We start from the raw sequence: 27,495 nt of genomic DNA, 5'->3' as shown, positions 1-27,495 counted from the left end.
TTAGGCATCATTATGATTTTCATACGGTAATTGTCTAAGTGTTTTGGCGTGTCTCTGCCAAGATTTTTGTTTTGATATCATTATGATCAAAAACCTCCATCTGTTGCGGACATGCAGCTCAAGGCTGTGTATTTGACTGTTAATTAAAAACCATGAATTGCTTAATTCAATGTATATTATTGCTGATCTAATCATTTGCGAATCCTCTCACCATGCATAGAGGTCGAAGGTTCTTGTAGGAAAATGATGGCTTTAGATTAAACGTTTCTTAAAAACACAAATAGGTTGATCCCAAATGATTTCAAATGTTTCACAGATTGCATCTGTCCTGGGGTGAGCTTGCCCAACTCAACCTTAGTGGCAACCGTGCCCCGTGGAGCCCACACTGTTGCTTGCTTTTAGCAAGACCTCTCAATCTGTATAATAGGAAATCTATAGCTCACTACAAGCAATATAACTTGACAGCTGTGACTGATCAAAAATAACAATGTCTGTAAAATCGTGTTTATTTAGGCTATTTTTTAAATTAATTTCTTCCTTATTAGTATTCTTTGTAATATTTCTTTTATTATTCATTTATTACATACTTGTTGTTGTTGTTGATGTGTTGTCCAGTCTTCCAGGGGGGTGTAAAACATAAATAAATAGATATACTGTTGAGAATGAATTATATAGATGCAGTAAATAAAAGTGGTTCAAAAGTGAGTGGATAGTAAAGTTGTGAGATAAAATAGCTATGCCACTCGTAGCTAGATCTCTATCCAGACAAGCATAAAAAAGCATCTGCAACATTTTCAGATTTAGTCAATTTCACCAGAATAAATGACGCTGACGTTCTCCTTAATAAAATACAAAGCTATTATCGAGCCTGATCCGGGCTGACAAATAGATCTGTTTTTATAACATTTCAGGAAATTATCAGACAGCTAGAAACAGCATCCTTGTTGTCTAAATAATAAACTAATTCATACCCCCAAGATAAAGAGCACGAGGCTGTCTTCTCTATTCAAATGCGTGTCCCCAGAAACAGGACACAGACACACACGTCTAATCTGTTTCAGTAGTAGGGACCGGCATCCCTTTGATATGAATGAATTTTAATTATTTTTTCATCTAAAGGGACAGCATTATTGTTCCACAGGCTACGGAGCCAGCATGTCAGAGAGGGAGAGCGAGGGGGAGAGAGAGTTGTAGATGTCACAATGAGATTCAGTGCATGCATGAATAAGGTCACGGTTTGAGAGGTATGCCTGCAGACGCCTGCCTCTGTGCCAACAATCTTTACTCAGCCGTAGACTGGAAGCTGAGTGCATCCATCATCATCAGATTATATTTCACAAATCCTACTCAAATACACATTTCAATTGTCACCCTCACATATTGCTTGTTCATATGGCTCACTGCTCTCTTCTATTTAATCCAACACACAGATACAGTACACTTAAATTGGTTGCAATGCAGCTCTGGCTGTAGAAATTGTAGCAGCCTGTAGCAGTCCTTGCATCAAGTATTATGCAAGGACTGAATAAAATCCTTGTATCTTTATTACTGCATTAGCATTTTTACTAAAAGAATAGTCAGTGAGGGGTGATTGGATGTGTCCGTGTTAAATCAAAGGATTATGACGAAAGGATCAGTATTGCTTGGTTCATCAACAATTATTATTTATTTCTTTAATTATGTAAATCTGTGGTGATATAGTGAGTTGCATCACACTGGAATTGACACAAAGATAACAACAGATAACCATGGTGTTAGTATTCAGACCCTTTAGTAAAAGAAGAAATGCTGCATAAATAAGCTATTACGAGTAAAAGTCCTGCATTGAAAATGTAAAATGTATATAAAGTAAAAAAGCGAAAACACTCATCATGCAGAATTTGTGTTATACTATTATTATTGGATAATTTAAACAGTTTTCATCATGTGTTGTGTATGTAATCAACATATGTAAAGTAAGTTACCTGTAAAATAGATGCAATCAAAAGTATATTGATATAAATAAACAAATATGAGTAAATGTGTAAGTCACCACTGCAGACAACGGAAACATTTCAGAATTTTCTAAATGGTTGCTTTACTGGATTAGGTCATAGTTTACACACCTCTACCACTATATTTCTGATAAATATCTATATCCATGCACATTTTCTCCATTCTCTTTTCTTTTTTTTTTTGCCTGGGATTTTCGACGTACTACGGGGGTGATGTGTACGCCCATTGATGAAATAGGTGTGTTTTTTGTATAAACCCCGCCCCGTTTCGCCTTATATGGTCACAGAGCTGCACGTTGATTGACAGCGGGCAGCAGCTGCTGAGTTGCTCAGACATGGCGGAGGACACAGTGTAACTGGGGCTCATCGGCGGAGTTACGTGAGTTTTTCCCAGCAGTTGAGTCGTCAAAGGGCGCCTTACATGATACACGAGAGGAGGACGATGTGTTGGGCTACGGCGCGGCTCTGAGAGGAAGCAGACAGCGACCTGAACTTGCCACACACGAGTAAGATGGAAAAATGTATCGCTGTTTAGTGCAGTCAACAGCCTTGGGCAACAAATATGGCTTCTTGTGCCTTTTCCAATATGCTATAAAAAAAGATCTCCCGTGCAACCTAATGGCGTGGTGGCTCCGGAGTTAAGTTGAACAGTCGCTCGGTACTTTCCATCGGGGAAGGATATTGCATCCACTTGGCCGTCCGGGGTTAGCTGGGGAAGCTACGGAACTACAGCGGATAGCCATGGAGCCAAAGCACAAAGAGTTGCTCGACCAGTGCCACCAGAACTTATTGGAGTCCATAACCGACGCGGACCGAGTGATCGAGCTGCTCATAGTTTCCGGCACCTTGAGTCAACTCGATAGGTTCGAGCTGGACCAGAACTGCTCGTCCAGCGCCGAGAAAGTGGACCACCTTTTGAAGATGCTGATGAACAAGGAGAGCGACCATTTCCTCGACCTGTGTGTGGCCCTGGAGAAGGCATACCCTGACCTGTACGCTGCCCTGTTCAGCGGCGGCGGCAACGGCGGCGGCGGACCCGTGGACCACTCAACCGGTAAGGGCTCAGAACACGGAGCTACTCCCTCCACGGGCTTTCTGTGGAAGCTAAATAAATAAATAAATACAAAAAACACGAGTGCACCGGCCTCAGCGTAGCCCCTCTGCGCGAGAAGCTTACAATCTGGGTGGTCTGGCCCAAGACGCCCCGTGTGTGTGTGTGTGTGTGTGGAGATGGCTGCACAGCAGAGATGCTTTGGAGCCTGATTTATTATTTTAACCAACATCTGTATGAAATGGTTATAGAGGTTCACGTGGCGGTTGCAAGGGCAAAGCGACGCCACAGCGTTTCCACATGTGGAGTGCAATAGCACACGCTCTGCTGGATGCAGCATCATGATGCGCGAGACTGCTTCTTTAAACTACATATGCACTGTGACCTGCAGGCTTATTGCACGGCTTGTGGTTATTTCTGCCAAGGACTATTGTGTCATTATTCTCAGCCATGCTGACCCCTTCCCCCCCCTCCAAAAAAAAAAAGCCTATCTCTGTAACCCAATTTACAGAAGGCCAGGTGTGGTAAAAGTAGTCGGTGGTATTAGTTTAATGTTAAGAGAGAATCTGGGATAAATCCATTGATAAACCACACTACCTCCAATTTGTTATCAGTGGCATGATATGGTTATGGCACATTCGGTAGCCTGTAACCTGTTTCCATGACAACGGTTGTACCAAATGACATGTTGGTCCATATCGACCTGTACATATGTGCGTGTGCAGCCTGCTCATGCATGCATACGGACCTAAAGCATGGTTAAGACCAGTCCATCTCCCCATTGGAGGGCAAACTGCATTTGCATCCTCACAGTAACATATTTAACCAGATATTTTTTCTCCCATTAATCATCGTAGTCATTCGATTTGCATTGTCCTCGCAGCAACTGCCTCCATTTCAGCAATGTTTGTTGGTTGTTGTTGTTGCTGCACAGAGACAAAAGGAAAACAAGTGTAAAAGCCTTGTCTAGTTGTGTCTTTGTGTGACTGACTGAAGCCAGTGGCTTACTCACAGCCAGCGTCATGCCCCGAGGGCCTGAATGCAGGATGAGCCTTGAGATCCAAAAGTGGGGAGGAGATGCAGAGCAACGCTCCTCTTTGAGACGTTTCACATGTGAAACCACCATGTCGTCTGTCTTGCGGATCATTTCGAAGCTTTATTTCAAAGAGACGTGTCTTGTGTATTCTTAAAAACGCCATGTGATCTGTGTAGTTTACAGCTGCCAAGTTGTAGCGTGTTTCTGTCTACTACCATCAAGCAGACCGAATAGCAGGTAATGCTGAGTCGGTGTCTTGCTGCCCTGCTGACTGGATCTCTAATGCTTCCTTAAGCTTTATTACTTCCTTGTATTGAGTGCGCTGCTGCGGAATAACACTCAATCTGAAATACTCTGAAATACACTCAAAGTTGTTTACCTGTGAGCAGCTGGACTTGGCAATGTGGTTTTGGGCTTTTCAACACACACACCTTTTTAAAAAAAAAAAAAAAAAAAAAAAAAAAAAAAAATATATATATATATATATATATATATATATATATATATATATATATATATATATATAGTTTTTTTTTTATAGACCGTAACGCCCAACCTCTGAGTTGACCTGCCCAGTACTCGCAGAGAATGAGTACCAGCAGTGAGTCGGGCAAGTCAGCCTGTGGTTATTCAACAGAGGATTAGGCCCCGCTCCCCTCTCTCTGGTGTAAACTCTCTCTCTCCCTCTCTCTATGTGACACGCTTTATTCTGCCTCCACAGTCCTCTGCACTGCCCGCCACGCTCTCGGCCTCTTCTGTTTTGACTGAAGTGTTGTGGTTTTTATTATATATATATATATATATATATATATATATATATATATTTTAGTGTAGTCATTTGACTGATGCGATGACAGCATTTTAACCACACTTGTAAGAAACCGAAGACACGTACCTCTGGGTAAAAAGAGGCTCGCAGAGGGATGAACTCTTCAGAGCCCTGAATCTTCGCAGGCTATGTGAAGAACACGAGTGTTGATGAGTTATGAGATATGAGTCTTGCTGATAGCAACCTGCGCTCAACTCATCCTCGTCTAATGCTGCCTGCCTGCTCTTGTTCTCAGATGCGCCTCCTTTGCCAGCTGAGCCTCTAAACACGCACATGTTATGAAATCATCCAAAGAAACATCCTCACCCCAAAGGAAAATATACAGATGGTCAATTGTTGAAAGCTCAGGCTCTGTAAATTATTAGTGTGTTGCTGTCAAATTCCAACTCATTTGCTGGAGAGAACATGCAAACAAATCATTAATTATTTAGCCTGTTATGTGTCGCACTCTTTTTTTTTTTAAAAATTCATTTTTGTTAAATTCTCCAACTCTGATCAAACTGCAGAGCAGCTTATTCTCCCAGAATATGAAGTATGACTGAAGTGATGTTGCAGAGCATGTTTCTGTGCTCTCAAAAGGAATACATACATGCATACATTTCTTTTTTAATCCAAGCAGCTGATTTCATGCCTGAGTCTGAGTTGTGCTTGAGGAATCTATACCTGGAGGACTAGAGTAGTAGTAGAGATGTACCTGCACATCCCCCCCCATTCTTTTCAGAGGCCTGTTACATTGATTTAAAGTCACTCGGAGTGGAGGGCAACGCAATCCTCCCTGACATGATGCAGAGTCCACAATCTTCTTCTTCTTCTGCTGTCCGTTTGGCTTTATTTTCTCATGGTCTGACTCTGTTTTCTCGTTCACATGCTTTTATGTCTTTTTATCTGACTCACTGGCGTCCATCCCTTTTTAACTTTCTCTCTCTCTCTTTTCTCTGACTCATTATGTCCCCCCCCCCACCCCCCCCCACTGAGTGATTTTGTTTCTCCACACACTTAAACAGAGAGAGGGACATGCCAGAGAGACAGAGGAGGGTGATAGAAAGAGGGAGCAAGAGAGAGAGGGGGACAACAGGCCTTTTGTTGAGAAGTTGAGCAGGCCCAAAGTGCCCAGTCAGCAGCTTGTTCTGTGTACAGCAGCCGAGGACATAGGCCTGTGTGTGTGTGTGTGTGTGTGTGTTGGTGGAGGGGGGGCAGCTGCTGCTCTCCTCTGTCAACCAGTTTCTGTCCCACTCCATAAACCACAGTGGACAGACAGAATGAATTATGACCCTGCCGTTGTCGTCACGACCGCTGCTCTTAAATATCTCTCATGGGGCTGGACCTGCCCTCACTTTCTTTCTTTCGCTCTCTCGGTGTCTGTCACCCGGTGACGCACACTGTCACTCACCTCATCACTCCTGTCTCTCTTTTCCCTCAGCACTCTTTTGTGCATCGAGTCTGACTTTTTATTCCCCTCCTCGGTGTGTCGAGGAAGCCGTCGACTCATCTGCCGTTAACATAATGTTTCCTGCTTTTGGTGCTCTTAGTAGATCTCGCATTTTATGAGTTGTCGGTGTGAGTTTGATTACGTCTCTGGAACCTGCAGCAATGCAGGCTTTCAGTTGAAATGGGCCCAGTTATCTTGTGACTTCAAGCAACGAAATAGTGTGCTGTTGAGTTTACGCAGGAACGATCGGTGGATTAAACGAGCGGCCGCTCGACAGTAAAACAAATTTATTACAAATGCAACATATTCATTTCCTTTGACTTGAGTGAGTGATCAGTTTAAATTGAATGTACTTGGGTTTTAAGACAGTCAGACAAAATAAGACATTTTAAACGGTTGGGGGGGGGGAAAAAGAACGGAGTCTATCAGTTGAGTTGTAATTGGCAGTGTTCATGGTATAGAATTTCTTTTCAGAAATGTTGCTCAATAAATCCATCTCACCGAGTCCTGAGATGCAGGCTTGACCTCCAGTACTTTCACAGGGTTATTAGTGTTATTGTTCTCGCATAATTATGTTGTTCTCTAACACAACATGCTTTTAGTGTAGAATATGTACCTTTTACTTTAGCATTAATATCTGATGGCAAAGCTTTCTACACTTTGAATATGCGATGCACAGCCAGGAGCCTGTACTGTGGACTTCATTACCATTTTACACATGTTTCTCCACTTTCTAATTACCCCACAAGGTAGAAGGAAATGCCAGCCTCGAAATGTTTACCAGTGCTATGAAGTCATGGAAATAAACAGCTTTTTTCCTTGTCTTACCAACCCCCACCTCTAGCAGGCCTTTTTGTGTTTCCGTTTTGTGCTTTGTTCTGCGGTCTTCTCTGTATATCTCTCCTCCCCTCCCATTTTGGTGCCCTAGCTTTCTCTGCTACACTCTGCTTGCCTCGTCTCTCCATCTGTTTAATTCTCTACCTCCTTTATCTGTCCTCCCTACATCTGCATTCATTTGTCCTCCACATCTCTGGCCAGGAAAGGCCACTTGATGCTTGGTCAAATTTGACCTTTAATTCCCAACCAATGACAGCGATGACAACAATTATTGCATTTGGTACCTCCTCTTTTTTTCTTCTTCTTAGAATTTTGAATGACGTGTCTGCTAGGTTGATTTAAAGCATTTGGGTGATTTCACTAGATTCCTTCTCTTGGCGACCTTTTTAAATAAAAAAAAAAAATGTAATCAGTTTATTCACTGAATTATCTCAACACACTATGAAAATACAGTCTGAAGCAAGATCGCCTCCTCTGTGATTAAACATGAAAGGAATGTCACAAAGATTGTCCAAATTCCAGCAGTGGGTTTATTCCACACAGACAGGCTTTTTGGCAGTGTTTTGGCTCATATTGGTACTAGCTACAGTTAGTAGCAGAGCACATGTTGCAGACATCTTTCACCTTTTTTGCTTTTGACCCAACCCTTGGCATGGGCAAGCTGTTCAAACCCAAATTCTGTCTCATTTATGCTGAGGTACGGCTCTTTGCAGAGAGAACCCATTATGGTGTGCTGATAATAGGCCGGTCCGGATTGCACTCAAGGGGCTTTTTTTGGACTGTTGCGCTGCTCAGCAGTTCTGACATGTCTGCTGGGTTGAAGGCTCAGGGCCTTTTTTTTTTCTTAGGTCTTCTTCTACACATCTCCTTGTTTTTCATGTCCCAGAGTGTTTACACATCCCAAATAACTACAGGGCTGCATCTTGCATTTCAATCTACATCACAACAGATTTTATTTTTGAGACATGCCCCAGGGCAGACTTGGACCTATGAGTAAAAAAAAAAAAAAAAAAAAGGTGGTTGGGTTTGACCAAAAGACATGGAGCTGTGAGTCAGGCGATGTGCGTGCGGTGGAGTAATCCTGCCTCGTGGATTCATCATGTTAGATGTCTTCATGTTTATGCGTAGTGGAGACTCCTTAAATCGGATGAGTCCTTTACCCCATCACTGGCGCAATGCCCGGAGTCTTGGCCCGTGGTGTCGTTGCCTGCTCCAGAAGAGACCCACGACACGGCTTACTGGACAGCCCAGATTATTGGGAGGGAATTTGACAAGGGAATATAAATTGGGTTTCTTCTCAGGTTGTACGATGCATTGCGTTTATTTCAGAGGTAGTTACTTGAGCAAAAGATATTTTATTTATATATATATATATATATATATATATATATATATATATATATATATATATATATATATATATATATATATATATATATATATAATCTCTTAACTCATATTTATTATATTATACTACCTGACTTTATGTAAGGCTGTTATCTAAAATGTGCTTCAAGTTAATTATGTTGCAATACTTTTTTATTTTTGCATACATGTCATATACTGTGATCACAACGTCCCTGGGATCCTCTATTCCAGCTGTGCATAACATTCTTATATCTCTTCCCATATTCCCTGTCATATCTCCAGTATCTGTGAAAAATACTGACTTTAGATATTGAGACAGAGTAGGTTAGATGTGTGCATCACTAACTCCGACTACATCCTCCATACAGCCAGGATTTAGAGGTCTGAGATTCTCTCTAGATTAATGCTGACACATCCCTTAGCCTCACTTAAGCGCACTGTAAAATGAGTGGGTGGTTTTCAACCATACCATTAGTGTTGCTATTATTTGCACTTGTGCAATTTAATGGCAGTGAAGCTGAGGACACAAAAGGAGAACGACCACCAAGGCTATTTAGACTCTGCTCGCCTCTTGTTTACGAAATAAATAAATAAAAATGTAATCACTGCTTCTCGCTGACAGTGAGAAGAGCCGACAGTGGCTAATAAAGAATAGCACACAGTATTATTTATGGATTGCTAACACCGTTCTGTTACCAAGTGGTCCTGAAAATGAAGTCTTTAATGTTCTTCGGAACAGACGGCGGCTGCTCTGAATCCACAGTTTTAAGGCTTGTCGACATGGTACGACAAAGGGAGTTTTAAGCAGCAGCATAGTCCAATCGCGCTGATAATGATACAAGTTTCATGTTTTGGGAGACACTCTCATTGTCCGATAAGAGAATTTTCTGGAACTGATAAATAATTGAGTCCCACCTGCCAGACTTTGCATCTCTCTTTTGATAAGGCTCTCCTCCAACAGCCTCCCCAACTCATTTATTCTTTTTCACCACACTGCAGAATTTACTATTCCTCTCATCCAGTTTCACCATGGCAACGTGTGTCATCTTGCTTTATGTGCTGGAGAACATAATCTGGTTGTCTGAAGCAACTGTTGGTTGCTGAGCACATCGCATGATGGGGAGGGAAAAGAAGGGGAGGGGGGAGGTGGGGGCTGGAACCCCTTAGGTAGGGCGAGTACTCCCCTGACCTATTTAGATCACAGCGACAGGCCTTTGTTACTGTTGCCTTCGGTCCTACGCTGGAATATTTTTCACATTCTTTTTGTTTGTTTTGCAGTGTGCGTCTCCTGATGGAAGTCTGTATGCGCACTCCACATTATTCCATTCATGTCTAATTTTTACGGATGAAATTGGTCATGATCCATCATTTAATGTGAGAGTTGGGTATGATTTCTCAGGTCTGATATTTTGGCAGAAACCAGTGGATTCCTCCACTGTAGATTATCACATCCATGCTACCCTAATGGATGCCTGCTTTATTGATGCAGTGAACCTGTTTACAAATGATCAGCCTCCCCGATTGTGGCTGGGGCTAATTGCTATCGATGATTAAAAGCCTGTTGAAAGTCTGATGCTGCTGACCCATCGACCGCCAGATAGCTGACCTTGTATCTGACATGCAAATCCGATACTGCATTTGTTGGTGCGCTTCCGGGGGTTAAATAAGCAGCCCATGCATTTGGTGCACACATTGAACCTCCCTGCCAAATCAGATTGTGAGATACAGAGGATTGTCCAGGAATTGACCCGAGTTATAGCTGCCTCTTGATTGGCGAGTGTCCTCTGTGGCACAGATTACTGGGGTTTCAATTTATCGGAGTGTTTTTGTTTCCAAATGACAATATCCAGCATTCAAGAAGCTACATTTTATAGCTTTTTCTGGCGCATAGCGTTCCTGAAAGAAGACTTAATCCTCCAGCTGAGATGGCATAATAGCTCTCGGTGGCTCACGTCTCTCACTGCGAGACGTCGTCAGTCAGATACCGGGGTTCAAAGAATTCAGTTTTTGCTTTGCAATGCAGCCGTGGAAATGAGCATGAACCTATCGCGTAGCTGTGTTGATTATAGAGGACTAATGCTGTTCAGTAGTTCTCATCACGTCTGATGGAACAATATGAAATCAAAGCTGTTTGCTCCGAGCCCTTCACAGAGTAAGTGTTGAGCATCAGGGAATGTCAGAACAGATTAAAAGCCTTTTTTTCTTTCTTTTTTTCGTCCATGGTATCTCTCATTGTCTCTCAAACACCCTCGCTCCTTATCTCTTTTGCGACTTAGTTAGACTATCTCCTTTCATCTGTCCTCCACCGCGCCATGCCTTCCCCTGGTTTCCCCTCATGCCCCCCTCTCCTCTCCTCTGTCTGCCGGGCCTAAGATGGAGTGGCTCAGTCGCACAGAGCTCATAGTTAATTAGGCTTGGCCTTGTCACACATTGAGGGCTGGAGCCAGAGTTGTAGCTAAACCCAGTGGGGAGGCAAGGACAGAGATGGAGATCTCGAACAGTTGGCGTCAATCTATTGCCTGCTGCTGACAAAGCCAGCCTCCATTCCCCTGCACTCTTAAACCCTGTACACAGGAAGACTTTGTCCCTGTGTTTGGTGTGCGTTTATCACTTTAGATTAGCGTTATCTGTGCCTCACTGTGCTGTTTTTATGCAAGTTCAAATGTGGCCAATTGATCGATTAATCGGTAGTCAAAATGCGAAACATGTATCTGGTTCTAGCTTCTCCAATGTGTTTTATTACTGTAAATTAAATACTTTGGGGCTCTGTACTGGATAAAACAAGACATTTGAAGAAGTTATCTTACCCTTTAAAAAAAAAAAAAAAAGGTTATTGATTGCATCAATAAAGTAATCAGCAGAAGATAAGATAATGGAAATAATTATTAGTTACAGTCTTAAAAGTATGAATTGATACAAATCCGGTTGGTTAGTCATTTGCACAACGTACTAAAACAAGTTATTGTGTTTTACTCACTAAAAAGGACTTTGGCATGCATTTGCCGCAAACCTTTGTCTTTTCCCCATTTTTCTTTTCAATTTGTATTCCTGGATGCGTATTCTACAATGTGCTGGTGTCAAGAGGACCTTATTCACTGAAAATTGTAGTGATCGGTGTCTTATTTCAGCAGCCACAATAACGCACCAAGTTTAGATGTGTGAGAATATAAAATCAGGGTAAAACCCATGTACTCCTCTTGAAAAATATTGGAGCTCTCGGTGCACGTTACAAGAGATGATGCCTTTTGCAATAAACACAAGTCTGATATGCGTCTTTTGAAACATTCTGTGCGTGTTGTCAATGTTTATGTTGCCCTTTTTGGAGCAGGAACTCTGCAGTATAATGGGGATCTGCATAGCCTCTGCTATGGATTGTGGTAGCCCGTGTGAAATATCCCCGAGCTTAACAGTGTGTACAGCTATTCAGATAGAGAACCATTTTCTCTCTGTCCCCCCCCCCCCCCCCCCCCCCCCCCCCCACCGTCTCTCTCTCTCTCTCTGTGCTTGACATAAAAAGAGAAAATCCCATTTCAGCCGTGACATTCTGCCTGTGTTGCAGAAACATACAGGGACTATACATCAAAGCAAGGCAGAGTGCACAGTGAGGGAAAGGAGGTTTAATGACGGCGGTGGTCTAGAGTGATAATATAGAGGCGCTAAGAAGGAGTGTTGAAGTTATTATTCCAAGTAAAACCCTGCACCAAATCTATCGCACCGCTGTGCAGGGAATATGAAGCCGATTGTAATATTCATCCCTTTCCACATTGTACGGGCAATCCATTCAGGCTGGTGTTTAATTGGTTAATCAATCTATCAGTGCTTTATAGCTAAATGTATCTCTTGGCCTTTTGTCTCTTGGCAGGTTCCACATACAGTGTTCTCTCCACTATGCCCTCCGACTCAGAAAGCAGCAGCTCCCTCAGTAGTGTTGGTATGTATAACGACTAAAGATGCCGGTTACACTGTGTGTCATGCCAGGCCAGACAGGTTCGATACTATCTCCAAACACTCCATAACTGCAAAAGAAGTCAGACTGGCTGCATTTTGTGAAATGCTGTTTATGCCAATAATTAGTTTTGGAAGTTTATTGGTCAAAACACTCTCCCAATGTCTTCCTCTTTCCTCAAGGAAAGCATGCTTGCCTTTCTCTAGTTTTGACAAAGGTCCAACATGACTCAGCTGTGTTACATAAACCTCCAAAAGGACCAAATGTTGAGCCAAAGATTGACATAATCCTCAGATTTCCTGCCATGGGTGTTCTTTTCAATGAAGAAAACAACCCTGAAAACGATTTTCTAATGAGGTATAATGTTTTGTCAGTATGTCTATTTGACAAAGTGTCAAGGACCCACAGTGAAAAATAAAGTCCTTGTTATATTTAATGTTATGCTGTTAAAATCATTCAGGTGTTTTTTTTTTTTTTTTTTTTTAATCTTCCTGACAGGTAGAATTGAACAGAGCTTGTTATAGATACATAAGGCCAGGGTAAAGACAAGTAAGTCTCCTTCAAAATAACTCATAGAAATGGAGTTGTTATTCCTTTACAAAGACTTGGTGCCTTGGCAGTCCAAACACGATTGCTAAAAATGTAATCAAAGAATTAATGGTTACCTTTTTGTTTATAGCACACGGTAAGTACCAGAGCTGCAGCACCAAATCAAAATCCCATCTTTCTGCCTTTTCATTTTCATGTCAGAGATTACAGATGGTGTAGCCTTGTAAATCCAAGATCATTTTCTGCAAATTTACAACAAATTGTCACGAGAACCCCTCACAGATTATATAACAGGCAGTTGCTGCCTTAAGCGTTGAGCGGAACAAAACCATTTTTCTTATTAATGCAGCAGTTTGTTGCATGGGGTACTCTTCAATAAGTGATCTGTGTCCCCATTAGCATCGGAGCTATTGTACATTATGCCCCGTATCTATTTCCATTGTGTTTTTATCAATAGTAGCCTCTGATAATGTGTTCATTGTCGCAGGTTCGCCCGTTAACGGAGAAGCATCCTCCCCACCCCCAGCCATCAACGACAACCGGCCATCCGGTGACAACCTGGACACCATCTTGTTCCAGCTCCGCCAGGTGACCAGGGAGAGGGATGAGCTCCGTAAGCGTCTCGCGTTGGCATCGCCCGGGACCACCTTCGACGACTGCAGGTGCAAATCCTGGCCAGCCTGCCAAGTTGTTGTTACTGTTTTGCTTTTCTTTTTTTAATCCTTCTGGTAACACTTTTATTTGGCTGATGTCTCTCCATTGTGATCATAGATGCTTTTTTGCATCTATGAATAGCATAAGATCCATCTCTTGACTCTTACCTTAGATGCAGATGCCAGAGGAGTTTATGACTGATAAAGTTTCAGTTTTTCAGTGTGTGTGTATGATTTAGGGGGATTAGTAGGAAATGGGACATTAATATTCATTATTCGTGCTTTTTGTCCGCTTAAAATGAGCCCTGCATATCTACATAGGGAGCGGGTCCTCGTCACTGAGTCCACTAACCCAAATGCTGGCTTTAAAAGGTGGGCTTTTGCATTTTCGTGCTACTTGAAGGCCACTATATCACATTGACATGCTTGGAAAGGGAGGGGTGAGCGGAGGGGTATTCAGTTGGTTGCAATCTGCACCCTCACTGCTAGATGCCACTGACGCCTACACGGTGCACCTTTTTTTTTTTTTTTTTTTTAAAGTCCCTGTGATGTCAGTGTCCTTACTGCTGGCTGCCATGTTTTCATCTTCTAATGCTCTGCTGTCTGGAGTAATGTTGACTCTAAATTGCAGTGGGATGACACTGACACCGGCTGCTTAATTAAGTTTAATGTGCTCTAGTTACCAGATGTGTCTTGTGCACCAGATGATACAGAGGCTGCGTTGCTTAAATCAGTGCATACCTTTTTTTAAATGTTGTTTACAGTTAGTCAGACATTTCATTCCTATCTCATTCTCGTACAAGTGGAAGGTCAACGCTGTCTTTTACATACTCCTATCTGAGCTGTATTCAGCCACATTATAGTACAAGGCTGATTCCTTGCTGCTTTTCTCCTTAAGGCCAAATTCCAAAGCCAGCCACGACTATGAGCGTCTGAAAAGTCAATGCATGAGAGCCATGGCAGATCTGCAGTCTCTCCAGAACCAGCACACCAAAACACTAAAGAGGTGCGAGGAGGCTGTGAAAGAGGCCGACTTCTACCAGTAAGTATTTCTCGTGACGTCTATTTTCCCTTTCTTCGTTGCCAACAAAGGACTCCAAAATCCTTCAGTTTTAGATATTTACCTGCATTGTGCAGTCTACATGCAATACACCTAGTTGCTTCGATTTCAATTAAAAAGCAGTGGTGAAAGTGCGTCGGGACTCATTATTGTAGTGCAAATCTTGGAAGCGTGGGATGAACATTGTCACCTGCTGCTTTTCAGCATCGAAATAATTACATTTTATTGCATTGTTTTTCTGGAATTGTAGAGAATACCGGCTTGGTGTTGCAATTAACCTAATTAAAAGAGCACCCCTTGGAGCTTCAGCTGGCTTTCACATTGGTGCTACAAAAAAAAAAATACTATAAATTGCGGCATTTTTGTGATTGAATTATTCAGCCTAACGGCTCAAAAGCTGCAGCAAATTTTCTAGAGACTGATCTTACGGGGTATTAGATGTTGCAGTGTTTAGATAATGAGAATACTTTCAAACATGATGGAAGCAAAAACAAAATTGGCGAATCAAATTTATGTTAATTGATAATCAGACATTTTATAAATGATATAGGTAACATTGATGCCTTGTACACTTTTGGTCACTCTAACAAAGGACCATCGATCGATATATGCCATTAATTAGATACTGAGATACTGTCCATTAATTAGATAAATAAATCTGAAAATAACTTTTTGTTTTTAACTGTTGCGTATCATTGCGGATTTAAAGCCCCTGTTTACTTGGGGAGAGAACGCTTTGAACTTAAAGATATGGGCATGTACAATCCATCTCCCTGTGTGTGTGTGTGTGTGTGTGTGTTCGCTCCTCATGAGTGTCTATGTTTCCTCCTCCCAGCATGCTGCACAGCCGCGTCCTGGGCGAACAGACACAGCTGAAGGAGGAGATGGAGACACTCAGGAGGGACAACGGCCAACTTGTCCGAGAGCACAACCACCTAAAGCAGAACTGCGAGGAGCTAAAACGACTGCACAGTCAGGACCAGAAAGAGTTAGCAGACCTCCGACTGCAGCAACAGCAGGTACAATCAAGTCACTCACAGACAAGTGTGTGTGCTGTAGCTGCCCAGATGTTATGATTTACTGATATGGCACAGATGCTGGAGCCAATATATGCAAACTGCTTTTTCACAAAACATGTTTCGTCCCTTTTGCTACAGCATCACTTATCTGTAATAGTGCTGAGCTGTCCACCTCTTTTATATCTTTGAGGTCATACATTTTGGAGCGTCAACCAATATTTCCATACTTTGTTCTAAATAGCACAAGGATGCTGTGACCCGTATTGGACTACTATGCAGTACTGTCTCGCATAGCACCCATGGGAGCAGTGCAGTGGTTAAGAGCACAGGGCAGCCAAGCAGAGGGAAATGCACACAGAGCACTTTGAAAAGGGCAAGAGCAGAAGACAAGGGCTCTGGCGTGGGTAAAGGGCACGCTGACCCAAACCATGTCGCTACAAGATCAGTGTAAATGCAGTGTGGACGAGGTCAATACAGCCCTTGGGTCACAGCAGCTCTGTCAGGAATCAGGAGGGCTATATCAGCAAGACCTGCAGTAACTACACATAACGCCTGAATAATGCATTCTGAGGGACAGACTCTACACATAAAACAGTTAATTTAGCAGGCCAGCCATTTGGTTTGGAGTATGCCGTTTGAAATGTATTCACAATTAATACAATAAATTGTTGCAGCGGGTATTGCTTTAAATAGAAGAATATAATCTCTGCCTTACACATTGATGCCATCTGCTGCTAAGGTGGGGCACAGCAAATACAGGCTCAGTTAGATTTCGTCCGATGGCTCAACATTTTCGACACAAAGTAGTTGTATAACGGCGTATCGTGTGGCTTTTTGTTGTCCTCGCCAGGTAATGAGAGAGAAGGGCTCATCAGAGGTGTTAAACAAACTGTATGACACCGCCATGGACAAGCTGGAGGGCGTAAAGAAGGAGTACGATGCCCTGAGCAAGCGCTACAGTGAGAAGGTGGCTAACCATAACACAGACCTGAGCCGCCTGGAGCAGGCAGAGGAGGAGAACCGAAGGCTGCAGAAACAGATGGACGCGTTGCTCAAACAGCGAGACTCGGCCATGCACTACCAGCAACAGTACTCCACCTCAATAAGGAGGTGAGAGCATTTATCACCTGCACACACACACACACACAGAGAACAGAACACACGGGATGAGCGCTGGTATATTTCAGGTAAAATATATTGATATGTAGAAAATAATGTGCTGATTTCAGAGGCTTGAATCGGTGTAACAGAGGTAGTGATGGCCAAGCACCTGTACACGCACATAGAAGCAGCGCTGATATGAGCTACACTCAAGCTGCAGCCAGCACATAATTCCACATGAGCATCTCATAGAATTGTTTACTGAAACGCTCGCCATCTTCCTCGGCCCTCCCCAGGTTTGATTCCGTGCAGCAGGAGCTGAACAAGTCCTCCGCTCAGAACAAAGAGCTGCAGCGAGAGATGGAGCGCCTGCAGTCAGAGGTGACGCGCTACAAGAACTTGCAGCTGAAGGCAACCAAGGACTGCGAGAAGTTCAAGGAGGAGAGGGACTCCGTGTTCAACGAGTATCGTCTCATCATGAGCGAGAGGGACCAGGTGATCAAGGAGCTGGACAAGTTGCAGACGGAGCTGGAGGCAGCCGAGGCCCGACTGAAAAACACCTCTTCGGAGAGAGTGGTGGCCAGTGAAGAGCTGGAGGCATTCAGACAGGTATGAGGTTCCAGAATGGACTGAATAGACACAACTTCACTTCATATATCAGGCCAGCATGGAGGCTGAACATGAAAAGTATCATCAAATATTTAGGACAACATCAAACAGAAATTCACGACTGACACGATTATTAAAATGTTGATCTGTTGAATGATGCTAAGAGTTAATTGAGAGGATCGATACCACCGTCATTTCTCTCCGGTAAATATGTTGCTGGAGACGGCAGCCAATTAGCTTAGCTTAGCGTAAAGACTGGAGACGGGGAGGACTTCATTCAAGTCATTTATTTTCATAAATTTGATATCTATCAATCAAAGCTTCCCTAGGAGACTTACTGTCTTACTGACAGTTACTGGGTGAACTATTTCCTCTGTGAGAATTTAATATCAAGCTGTCAGGATTTTACTGCATCCGTTAGTGACTCAGAACAGTGATCTACTTTTCAGTCAGTAGATCAAAGGCCATTTTCTCCGACGACACGGCACAAAAATAGTTCAGCTCCACCGCCTGCTTTTTGAAGAATATTTCTTCAAAAGAGATGCGTTGGATCACTCTGCATTGGCCCTCACATTTATTAATTTGTTCACATCGCATTAATGACTCGCAGTGATAGGAGATTCCATTTTGCCCCCCCCCCCCCCTTGTTCCCCACAGGAGTTGAACTCATCACTGGTGGACCGCGACAGGGCCATCTGCGAGAGGAACGAGCTGCTGGAGAAGTACTGCCACGAGGTGAAAGACAAGGCCGAGGCTCAGAAAGAGCTGAGCCAGGCCTGCAAGGACATCGAGATGGTCCGGGAGGAGAGGGACGTGGCCCGCAAAGAGAGGACCGAGGCCATCGTTCAAAGGGATCAGTTGCTCCGAGAGTACTACCAGGCCAGACAGGTAACAAACTGCTCCCTAGAAGAGACAGGATCAAGTCAAAGGTTAGAGCACAGTGCATCCAGAGCTGTCAATTGGTGGATTACAGTATGTCAGTGGCCCTTTGGTGGATTTATATCACACCTCTTGTCTGCCCACTAGATGGCCCTCTTAGCAGTCTGCAGGTCACATGTACTTAAACCTGTAAAACCTTAAAGATGAGCTGTGGTTTGGTTGAAGGTTACACTCACAAAGTTCACACCTGACACCGCTAACTCTAAGATACCGCAACAAATGGAAACGATATGCATAATCTTATTCCTGTACACCCGTGTTCATAGAAACAAGACTCGGCCACCCTGGACATGGAACGAGCCAACAAGGAGATCGAGATGCTGAGGAAACAGTATGAGGCCATGTCCCAGGAACTAAAGGAGGCCACACAGGAGGCTGAGGTGGCCAAATGTCGACGGGACTGGGCCTTTCAGGAGAGGGACAAAATCGTGGCAGAGAGGGAGAGCATACGGTCAGTCTGGGTTTGGGTTTGTTAAAGACTCCTGACATAGAATGTCGAAGAGAATCACTTGCTATTTCCTGCTCCTCCCAATACACTGTGACCTTTTTTTTTTTATTCTCACATGGCTTTCCTCTCCTTCCCCAGGACTCTGTGTGATAACCTACGGCGGGAGAGGGACCGGGCAGTCAGCGATCTGGCCGATGCCCTGCGTAATCTGGATGACATGAGGAAACAGAAGAACGATGCGCTGCGAGAGCTCAAAGAACTCAAGTGAGTCTTCAAAATGGTTCCAAAGCCTCAGTGGGGGTGAAAATGAAGCCAATCCAAGGAAAAATCCTCCTGCAGTTAAAGGAACACAGACCAACATTGCCTCTACTCGGCCAACTTAGTTTGTCAAAGTGTCTTTATCCCTGTAAGCTGTTGTACTCGGTGTGAGGCAGGGCGTAAACTGTGATATTCTGCCCCTGGAGGCACCATGGAGCTCAGTTGTTTGTCTGGCAGTATTTCCACATGCCCAGATTAAAAGTGTAATCCCGACAAGCGTCAGTGTTTTGGACACACACCCACACATTTGGATTCTCATTGGCCCTATCACCCTGCACATGAATGTGTATATATTGCATGTAAAAAGCTCCCTCTGCTGGCGAGAGTCAACATGACAGCCCTTTTTGAGTCAAAGCTCTGCATGCAGTATGCTGTGACTGAGAGTTTCTTTCTCTATTCTCGGCCGAGAGGGAAGTAAGAATGGGGTTTTAATGTCACAGCTACCCTCAAGGCACGCCTCAGTAGGACACCATATATCTTTCTGACAGTTGGCCATTGTGTGCATTCTACTTTTAGTAGTTCTTAACTAAATATATATTTGATTCCCTAAACCAGAACAAAAAGTTTAATGGCCGATTCCACATAAGCAGAAGGTCAAAACATGTATATATATTTTTTTACATTTCTGTGTTATGTTATTTCCTCTCTTTTACATGAAACCCCTCTTTAAATCAGGCTGAATTCTACACACCGAATGATGCACGCTGTGCTTTTGGTTAGAACAAATAGTTTACAGTCCATCCTCAAGTGACTGACCTGTGTGTGTGTGTGTGTGTGTGTATGTGTGTGTGCGTGTGTGTGTGTGGTCTTGCTCTGTAAAGGGAGAAGATGGAGAGCCAGCTAGAAAAAGAGGCCCGCTTCTGTCAGCTAATGGCCCACAGCTCTCACGACTCAGCCATCGACACAGACTCCCTGGAGTGGGAGACAGAGGTGGTGGAGTTTGAGAAAAACAGGGTAAGAGCAGTGCTCAGCGCTTATTACTGTGTGAGTGATTTGGTGACATGCCAGTCTCCTGAGAGCCAATGGCGCTTTAAAGACTGCCAAAACTTGATGATATTGAAATAAGTTGTTCAACATGAATGAATTTACTGACTTATGTTATTGCCTTAACAGGACGACATGGATTTGAAGGCACTTGGGTTTGATATCGCTGAGGGGGTAAATGATCCGTATTTACCAGGGGATTGTGGAATATTTGTTACGAGGGTGGACAAAGGAAGTATCGCAGATGGAAGGTTAAGGTATGAGCTACACCATGAAGCTATACTGTGTCCTCTTCTCAACTAACCGTTTATTAAATGCCTCATAGTCCATCCTCTTGTTTCCAGAGTGAATGATTGGTTGTTGAAGATCAACGATATGGACCTGACGAATAAGGACAGGAAGCAGGTGGTGAAGGCTGTCCTTAATGGTGGTGGATTGATCAACATGGTGGTACGAAGAAGGAAGTCTCTGGGAGGACGGCTCGTCACTCCTATCCACATCAACCTCGTGGGACACAAAGGTATATTAGAGCACAACGTACTTGAGCTTTGTCTGGTCTCATTGTTAATGCTTCAGTGTTATTTCACCACATTCTCCCTTCTGTGACTCAGACAGTGGCATCGGTCTGGAGAGCGGCGTCTTTGTCACTGCACTTGTCCAGGGGAGTCCAGCAGCCAGGGAAGGCTCTCTCACAGTTGGAGACAGACTGATTGCTGTGAGTCTCTCTCAGCTCCTTTTTGAAATACTCCTTTTTCTTTTTTTATTTGTTATACTCCCTCCCTACACATATACTACACTGCAGCTCACACAGGTTGCTTTGGCGTTCTAATCCAGGCCTCGTTCCATTGCAGTATCCACACTCCAAACCCAGATAAAGTGGGATTAGGTTCAGTCTGTGAAGTAGAAGGAAGAAAGTTTCCTGCTTTGATTATTTCTTCAAAAAAAACGTTCATCTCTAGAGGGCTAGGTGGAGCTGTCCTCAAGCACACGGCTGCAGTATACTCGCACTTGAGGGAATGGAAGAGAAAAGATAAGTGGCAGAAATGGAGCTATGCATCTGCATCTCTTATCTTTTTGAAAAGTGACCTTGCCTCTTAAGATTAGCATAACTCCCCTGCTAGTTTTTAAATTTAAGCACAAAAGCTATTCATTACCTTTTAAATCCCAGAGCCCTGAGATATCTCTGCTCACCATTCACTGTAGCAGTGCAGCAGTCTCCTCCACATAGCCAGAGAGGTGATATGCCAGCCCAGCTGCAACCACAATTAGCAATGGTAAGTACAGATGATGCGTTAATGGATCTTAATCATGGTAGAGTATTGTATTTCACCATGTCCTTGTAAATGTTTATCACATTAGTGTATCGGGTTGTATGGAACTTAAATGCTTGATTGCGTTTGCAAAAAAGAAAAAAGGGTCAGACTGCTGAATCTGTAATGAAATATGCATTGGATGTTGAATGTCAGTAGCTGAACTTCATGGCTGAAAGGTGAGCTCTGAGATGCTCAATAAAATGTATCCGACTTGTTCTAGATTGAAACAGAAAGTTCTTTCCTGAACTTATTTCATAATAAATCTCAGCTGTAATATATTACCCACTTTGCGCTTTAATATCTCTTGAACATTTGAAATAAAAAATCCTCTCAAGTCAAGCCCATTGTGATGGAAATGTGCGGATTGCAGTGTGAGGGTTCTTCAGACTGAAGTGTGCTGGCCTAGATTTCTTGCGGTTTCCTCACTGCAGCATAGAGGCGCATCTCAGGCCCCGGGCATACAGGAGATATGTCACCTGTATGCGTTTGGAAAAGTGCATCTATTTTTATTAAACTGTCAATAACACACACGCACACACCCCTCAGAGGAATATCCATAAGACGACGTAGATTGCTTTAGTGTTGAAGGACCTGTCCTTATTTCCAATGTCTTTTTCTTCTCCCCAGATAAACGGCATTGCTCTGGATAACAAATCTGTGACTGAGTGTGAGGCTCTGTTGAGGAGCTGCAGGGACTCTCTTAGCCTCTCTCTCATGAAGGTGGGCCCCGCTCTCTTTCTACTTCACCTACGCCAAAAATCAAGACCTGTCTTTTTTTTCTTTTTAAAAAAAAAAAACTTTTTCATGCCCTACATAACAATTTTACTGTGTGTTTGGTGAGAATTTGATTATCTGAGTCATTTCCCATTAATTTGCCAGTGTATCACAACATTCCTACATCTGTCCTCCCCACAGTTCTTCCCTCACAGCACATCAGGTCAGAACATCTTTGAAAGTCTGCGTGAGTCATCAGAGAAGTCCAATGGGCGCATTAACCTGTCTGAGATTCACTCCCGGAACAGCCGCAACCTCAAACACAACAGCTCGACACAGACTGACATATTTTGCCCGGATGTCGGAAGCACCAGCACAAGTAGCATCTCTGGGGAGAGGAGGAAGGTCAGAGGTGAATCTAATGAGGTGTACAGCAACATCAGCAAGCCGTTCTCCACAGGTTCCCTCCATGCCACTAGCCTTAGGCCGGCCTCTGACTTGGGCACTGGCCGCTATGGGCCCAGTGCTTTCCAAGAGTGTTGTACCTACTCAAAGGCGCCTTCCTCCTTGCCCTTTGACCCTGTCTCTGCCTCAGACTGCATCACAATGGAGACAACTCTGGAGAAGAAGCACAGTGGGGGCACGTGGCCCAAGATGATAGTGGGATGTATGTCGGTTTCACCAGACAACGCCAGCCCACTGACTGCAGCAGCCCAGCTCTCCATCTACAAATCGCCCAAGCAGAGGAAGTCTATCTTTGACCCAGACACTTTCAAAAGGCCGGAAACACCTTCCTCTAAGATGGAGTACATGGCAGCCAATCAGATTGCAGCAGTAGCCGCAGCTGCTGCTGCTGCAGTTGCAGCGTCCAACTCCCCACAGCCTTTGAAGATGACAGAGTCCCTCTCCTCCTCGTCCACCCCTACCCCTCCAACCCCACCCACTCGCAGTGACTCCTTTAAGTTCAAACATATACATCAAAGCAGCTCTGCCTCTGACTGCACGATCACCTCAGACGGCAAGGGAGAGGCTGCCATCTCCATGGCAGCAGGAGAGAGGAGCGATCGAGAAAGAGACAGGAATGGAAACCACTATTTTCTGGACGGCAAGGTCCTGACCTCGAGGAAGTCATGTGATGAGGACATTGGCCGAACCAGAGGGGAGGAGCCAGAGGTGAAGAGGCCGCGCCCTAAATCGGCCCCGGCCCTTCGACGTAGGATGACCCCGCAGACTATCACTCTTCCCTCTTTCCAAGTAAGTTCATTTAACGCCTCAAAAGTTGATCGGGAGTCTTTATGTGGGTTATTTGTTTCCTTTGTGAGATGACTGCACCAATTCAAGGCAGTTTGTTTAGAAAACATGATGCATTGAGAAGTGTTTGAATTCAAAAGGAAACCAACATTTCAAATCCTCCCAGTGGGCCAAAGCATCCATTTTGTAATAGAATTTACAGCTCTGTCAGAGTTTTGCCTCCGGGACTTGCCTTTTAAGCAGCGTGTCGGAGTGATTGATGCTTCTGCACTGGTACAGCTACCCAACCCAGGAGCTGAGTCAGTGCCCGGGGCTCAGAGAACCTTGCCTGGCTACCTCTCCAGGCCCCGAAGCACACAGGAGAGTGCAGTGAGGATAAATGCTCATTTTACTGTAGTGGGATGTTCATGCTGTCATTTATCTCATATGGTGCTTGTCTCCAGCAAAGGGTAGGAGAGTTCTCCCAAGACATAATGGTGTTTTGCTACCCTGCTGAGACAATGGTAACCGTTTGTTTCTGTCATTCCTCACAGAGCTACTCTAACGATGAGCATTCACCAGAGCCCAGGGACATGCTACGTTCCTCCCCCAGTCGCTCCCATAGGCACAGCGTCGGCTTCGTTCCCACAGTCTACAATGGCACCCTACCTCCTAGTGAGTTCTAAAATCTTTGCATAAACACATGTGCATGCCCTCGCCATAACCGTAGCCCCCCCTTCTCTAACATGATGATGGGTCTGTGCACTGTCAGATTCAGCCCACCGGGGTCTGTCTCCTTGCCCCGCTGTGACGGCCGTGATGAGGAATCCAGTGTACACGGTGCGCAGTCACCGCGTTCATACCAGCAACTGTCCATCTGTCGCTTCCCAGATATGTCACCAGCACACACACACCAGGTACGTCCTTTAAATACTCACCGCTTCCTAGACCCCTGTTTTAAAACTGGTGGTTGATTAAAAACATTTTAATTGTCGGTTCAGTGTGTCTGATGGGGCCTGTTGCGTTAACTAATATTTCTTAATTGGCCTGTTTCCTAAAAGAAAAAGTACATATTTGGGTTGAATAATGTTCTACTGTTTGCCATAACACTGTGCAGGGATTGAGCTAAGCGCCAATCAATTTACTTAACTCTGAACTGTGCATTGTATGCATAATTGTATGAGAGTTTCTTCAGGCTTTCTTTGTTGTTGTGTGTAGCCCACAACACCAGGGTCATCTGAGCCTGGACCTGAGCCAGCCGAAGCGCGCGATTGACTACCCCGAATCATCATCGTCACGCAGCAGCAGAGCTTCACACGGTACAAACTCACTGCCCTCCAGCGCACGACTCGGTCAGTCTGACACACACACACACACACACACACACACACACACACACACACACACACACACACACACATACACACATGTCACAGACTCGGTGCCCTTTCTCTTGTTGCATATTATGTCACAGCATTTATTCCTGTATCATTTCATCCTCCTGTCAGGTTCTTCCAATAATGTCCAGTACCGCACAGAGAGGATCAAAATCCCTTCCACTCCCCGATACCCCCGCTCCATGCTGGGGTCAGACAGAGGTACTGCACTCACTTTTAAAAACACACTCGAGTATTAAAACTCTTTAAATCCCCTCAGAACAAACTGCACAGGAGCTGCCATAGGTCTAAGATTAATGTTTAAAATGAAGTTTTACAGCACTGACGGAAGATGAACCGTTGTTTACCACCAGATTAGAACACTTTTGTCTCTGCTCAAGGTGGTAATTTGCATACTGAGTGGTTGGATAATGTTCAGGTGTAAATAGTCTCAGGCAATTCGAGATCTGATTACAATTTCCTTGTCAAAGTAGCAAGAAGGCTTTGAGTGAGATGATGTGTTTCCCCCTCCTTTTTCAAAAGCTCTATCTATCACAAGTGGTTTGAATTGCTCTGAGATTTCAGTGTGGATTCTAGGCGTGTATCTACATGCAAGATGTAAATATCATCACACCCTTATTCTGTCTCTTTCTGCTCCTCTCCTAAATCTAGGCTCCCTCTCGCACTCAGAGTGTAGCAGTCCCAGTCTCATCACACCTCCTCAATCGCCCCTCAATCTGGAGACTTCCTCATTTGCCAGCAGCCAATCACAAGGCTCCATTTCCACTTTACCTCGGATCTCAGTCAGCCCTGTGCCGATAGGGGAGCGCAGGAAAGACAGGTAGGATAGAAACGAGTGCTCACCTATTTATTTTATTTATTATTTTTTATACACTAGTGTGATACTCCGAAGTGGTCCATCATGGAAGACTTCAGAATATTAATCAGATGGTTCATTGGTGTCACGTTGATCAGTGCGGCCGTTGTTATTGGACTGGGATACCGAGAATATGGCTCTACTCATGGTGTAGATGTTGGGTGGATGATGGAGAGTATCATTATAAGGATCACTTCAGAAGCTGGTATCATATGACCTACGTCTGCCCATAGGGATCCTCTGAGGCTATTTCAAAAGGTGTTGCTAGGTAACAGGTCTATCCTGGTCAGAGCTGTGCAATCCCTCATTGAAATTCGGATTTAAATCCTATTAAATGTCTTAATAAATTTCGTGGAAGCCTCTTGCTGTTTCTATAAAAGAGGCAGTGATCTGTCACTGTTGGGGTCCAATTTTATGTTTTCCTCCAACATTTCTGTCCCATTTTGTATCGCCAACACCTCTATTACACTGTTACTGTCTCTGTATGATATCTGTCCTCCATTCTGCTCTTTATCTTCCTCCCGCCTCTCTGCAACCTTTCGCTTCCAGATCTCTTTACCGTAACCGATCTTTTCTAAGGATTCCTCTGGCTGCAAGGCCGAGGTTCTCCTCTCTCAGGAGCCTCAGGTTCGTTCTCCCTCACAGTACTACAAACAAGGGAATGCCCCCATCCTTCTCCCAAGTCCACGTCGTTCACACGCAGTGCAGTTGGGTAGATAATAAAGAGGCGCGGAATAGTCTTGTGCAGCCTACATGCATTGTGCAGAATGCAAAACAAGAATTGTCTCTTTTTTCATCCTCCACCAGAGCGTGGTTTAATTAAAAAAATTGCTAGTTTTTGCATGCCACAATATTAGTGCCTTAGGAAACCACCAATATAGACCTGATTAGCTTCACTTGCTGAACTTCAAAGGTTCAGTGCTATGTTAATATGTCTGCACTTGTCTCCCTCCATGTTGGGAAAACCCTCTTGCGTCTCAGATATTGCATGCAGTGTCCATACCCCATGATGACGACATGGTCAACATGCATGTTTGTATTTTGGCCCTCAGTAAAGTCACCTTTTGACTCCGCGACATGTATGTTATGCAATGGTGTTGTTATTCAGCCTGGAGCTTCTGGGACATGGTCTTGTTTGTACACCACCATGTTTACCCCCGTCTCTGGCTGCTAATCCATTCCTCCTACCTGCCTTCATGGAATTGTGTGCCATGTCCAAAAGCCAACTTGTTATGAAGACGTGCAAGTTCATGCAAATCCCCCTCATGTCAAGGAATTTCCGTTGCTTGTGCTTTTATGATGTCGCACACGGTGTCTCTGTACTCTAAACCTGTCCAGGTTCTTCTCTAAACCAGGCGGAAAGTGGCGCTCTGGAGAGATCAATTTACAGGCCTCGAGGGACTTGTAAGCTCAGGATCAAACATTATTGAAACACAAATTAGTCTTTCTATTGATAAGTCTATAATTTGGACCAGGTGTGATTGTTATAGATAGCCAAAGCCTAAGTAGCCAGACTCTCTCAAGAGCTGTAAAATGTAAATCTGTGAGGTCACCTCACCCTCTCAACTTGCTCCTGTGTGGCACCCTGTGACCTCTTTTCGAGGATGCTCTTTATTTTAACACGTCACTCTTTCCCACCAGGCCATACTTGGAGGAACCACGTAATGTCATTGTGCACAAAGGCGCGGAGCCTCTGGGCATCTCCATCGTCAGTGGGGAGAACGGAGGGATCTTTGTCTCTAAAGTTACTGGAGGTAGCATCGCCCACCAGGCAGGATTGGAGTATGGAGACCAACTACTGGAGGTATGAACAAC

The 27,495-nt window shown here is 44.1% G+C and overlaps 1 protein-coding gene across 3 annotated transcripts in view; it reads left to right on the top strand.

Annotated features, from left to right (window-relative positions):
- Positions 1-2,330: 2,330 nt before the first annotated feature.
- dlg5a (discs, large homolog 5a (Drosophila)) overlaps positions 2,331-27,495 on the top strand; it is a 33,898-nt gene continuing 8,733 nt past the window's right edge. Inside the window, exons 1-23 of one of the 3 annotated variants that reach the window (XM_034552287.1) lie at positions 2,331-3,048; positions 12,407-12,475; positions 13,527-13,701; positions 14,014-14,064; positions 14,591-14,734; positions 15,588-15,771; positions 16,622-16,881; positions 17,169-17,481; positions 18,139-18,369; positions 18,687-18,871; positions 19,007-19,132; positions 20,008-20,140; positions 20,300-20,427; positions 20,515-20,690; positions 20,782-20,885; positions 22,111-22,203; positions 22,399-23,451; positions 23,982-24,102; positions 24,200-24,344; positions 24,646-24,746; positions 24,936-25,025; positions 25,476-25,644; positions 27,322-27,484. In XM_034552287.1, coding sequence (XP_034408178.1) covers positions 2,736-3,048; positions 12,407-12,475; positions 13,527-13,701; positions 14,014-14,064; positions 14,591-14,734; positions 15,588-15,771; positions 16,622-16,881; positions 17,169-17,481; positions 18,139-18,369; positions 18,687-18,871; positions 19,007-19,132; positions 20,008-20,140; positions 20,300-20,427; positions 20,515-20,690; positions 20,782-20,885; positions 22,111-22,203; positions 22,399-23,451; positions 23,982-24,102; positions 24,200-24,344; positions 24,646-24,746; positions 24,936-25,025; positions 25,476-25,644; positions 27,322-27,484 — 4,527 coding nt within the window. In that variant the 5' untranslated portion in view covers positions 2,331-2,735. Of the gene's footprint in view, positions 3,049-12,406; positions 12,476-13,526; positions 13,702-14,013; positions 14,065-14,590; positions 14,735-15,587; positions 15,772-16,621; positions 16,882-17,168; positions 17,482-18,138; positions 18,370-18,686; positions 18,872-19,006; positions 19,133-20,007; positions 20,141-20,299; positions 20,428-20,514; positions 20,691-20,781; positions 20,886-22,110; positions 22,204-22,398; positions 23,452-23,981; positions 24,103-24,199; positions 24,345-24,645; positions 24,780-24,935; positions 25,026-25,475; positions 25,645-27,321; positions 27,485-27,495 lie in introns of all 3 variants that reach the window. The other 2 variants (XM_034552286.1, XM_034552288.1) reach the window with 2 other exon arrangements.

Source organism: Cyclopterus lumpus, chromosome 15, assembly GCF_009769545.1.
Source record: "Cyclopterus lumpus isolate fCycLum1 chromosome 15, fCycLum1.pri, whole genome shotgun sequence".
Classification (NCBI taxonomy): domain Eukaryota; kingdom Metazoa; phylum Chordata; class Actinopteri; order Perciformes; family Cyclopteridae; genus Cyclopterus; species Cyclopterus lumpus.
This window is presented reverse-complemented; position numbering and strand designations above follow the sequence as displayed.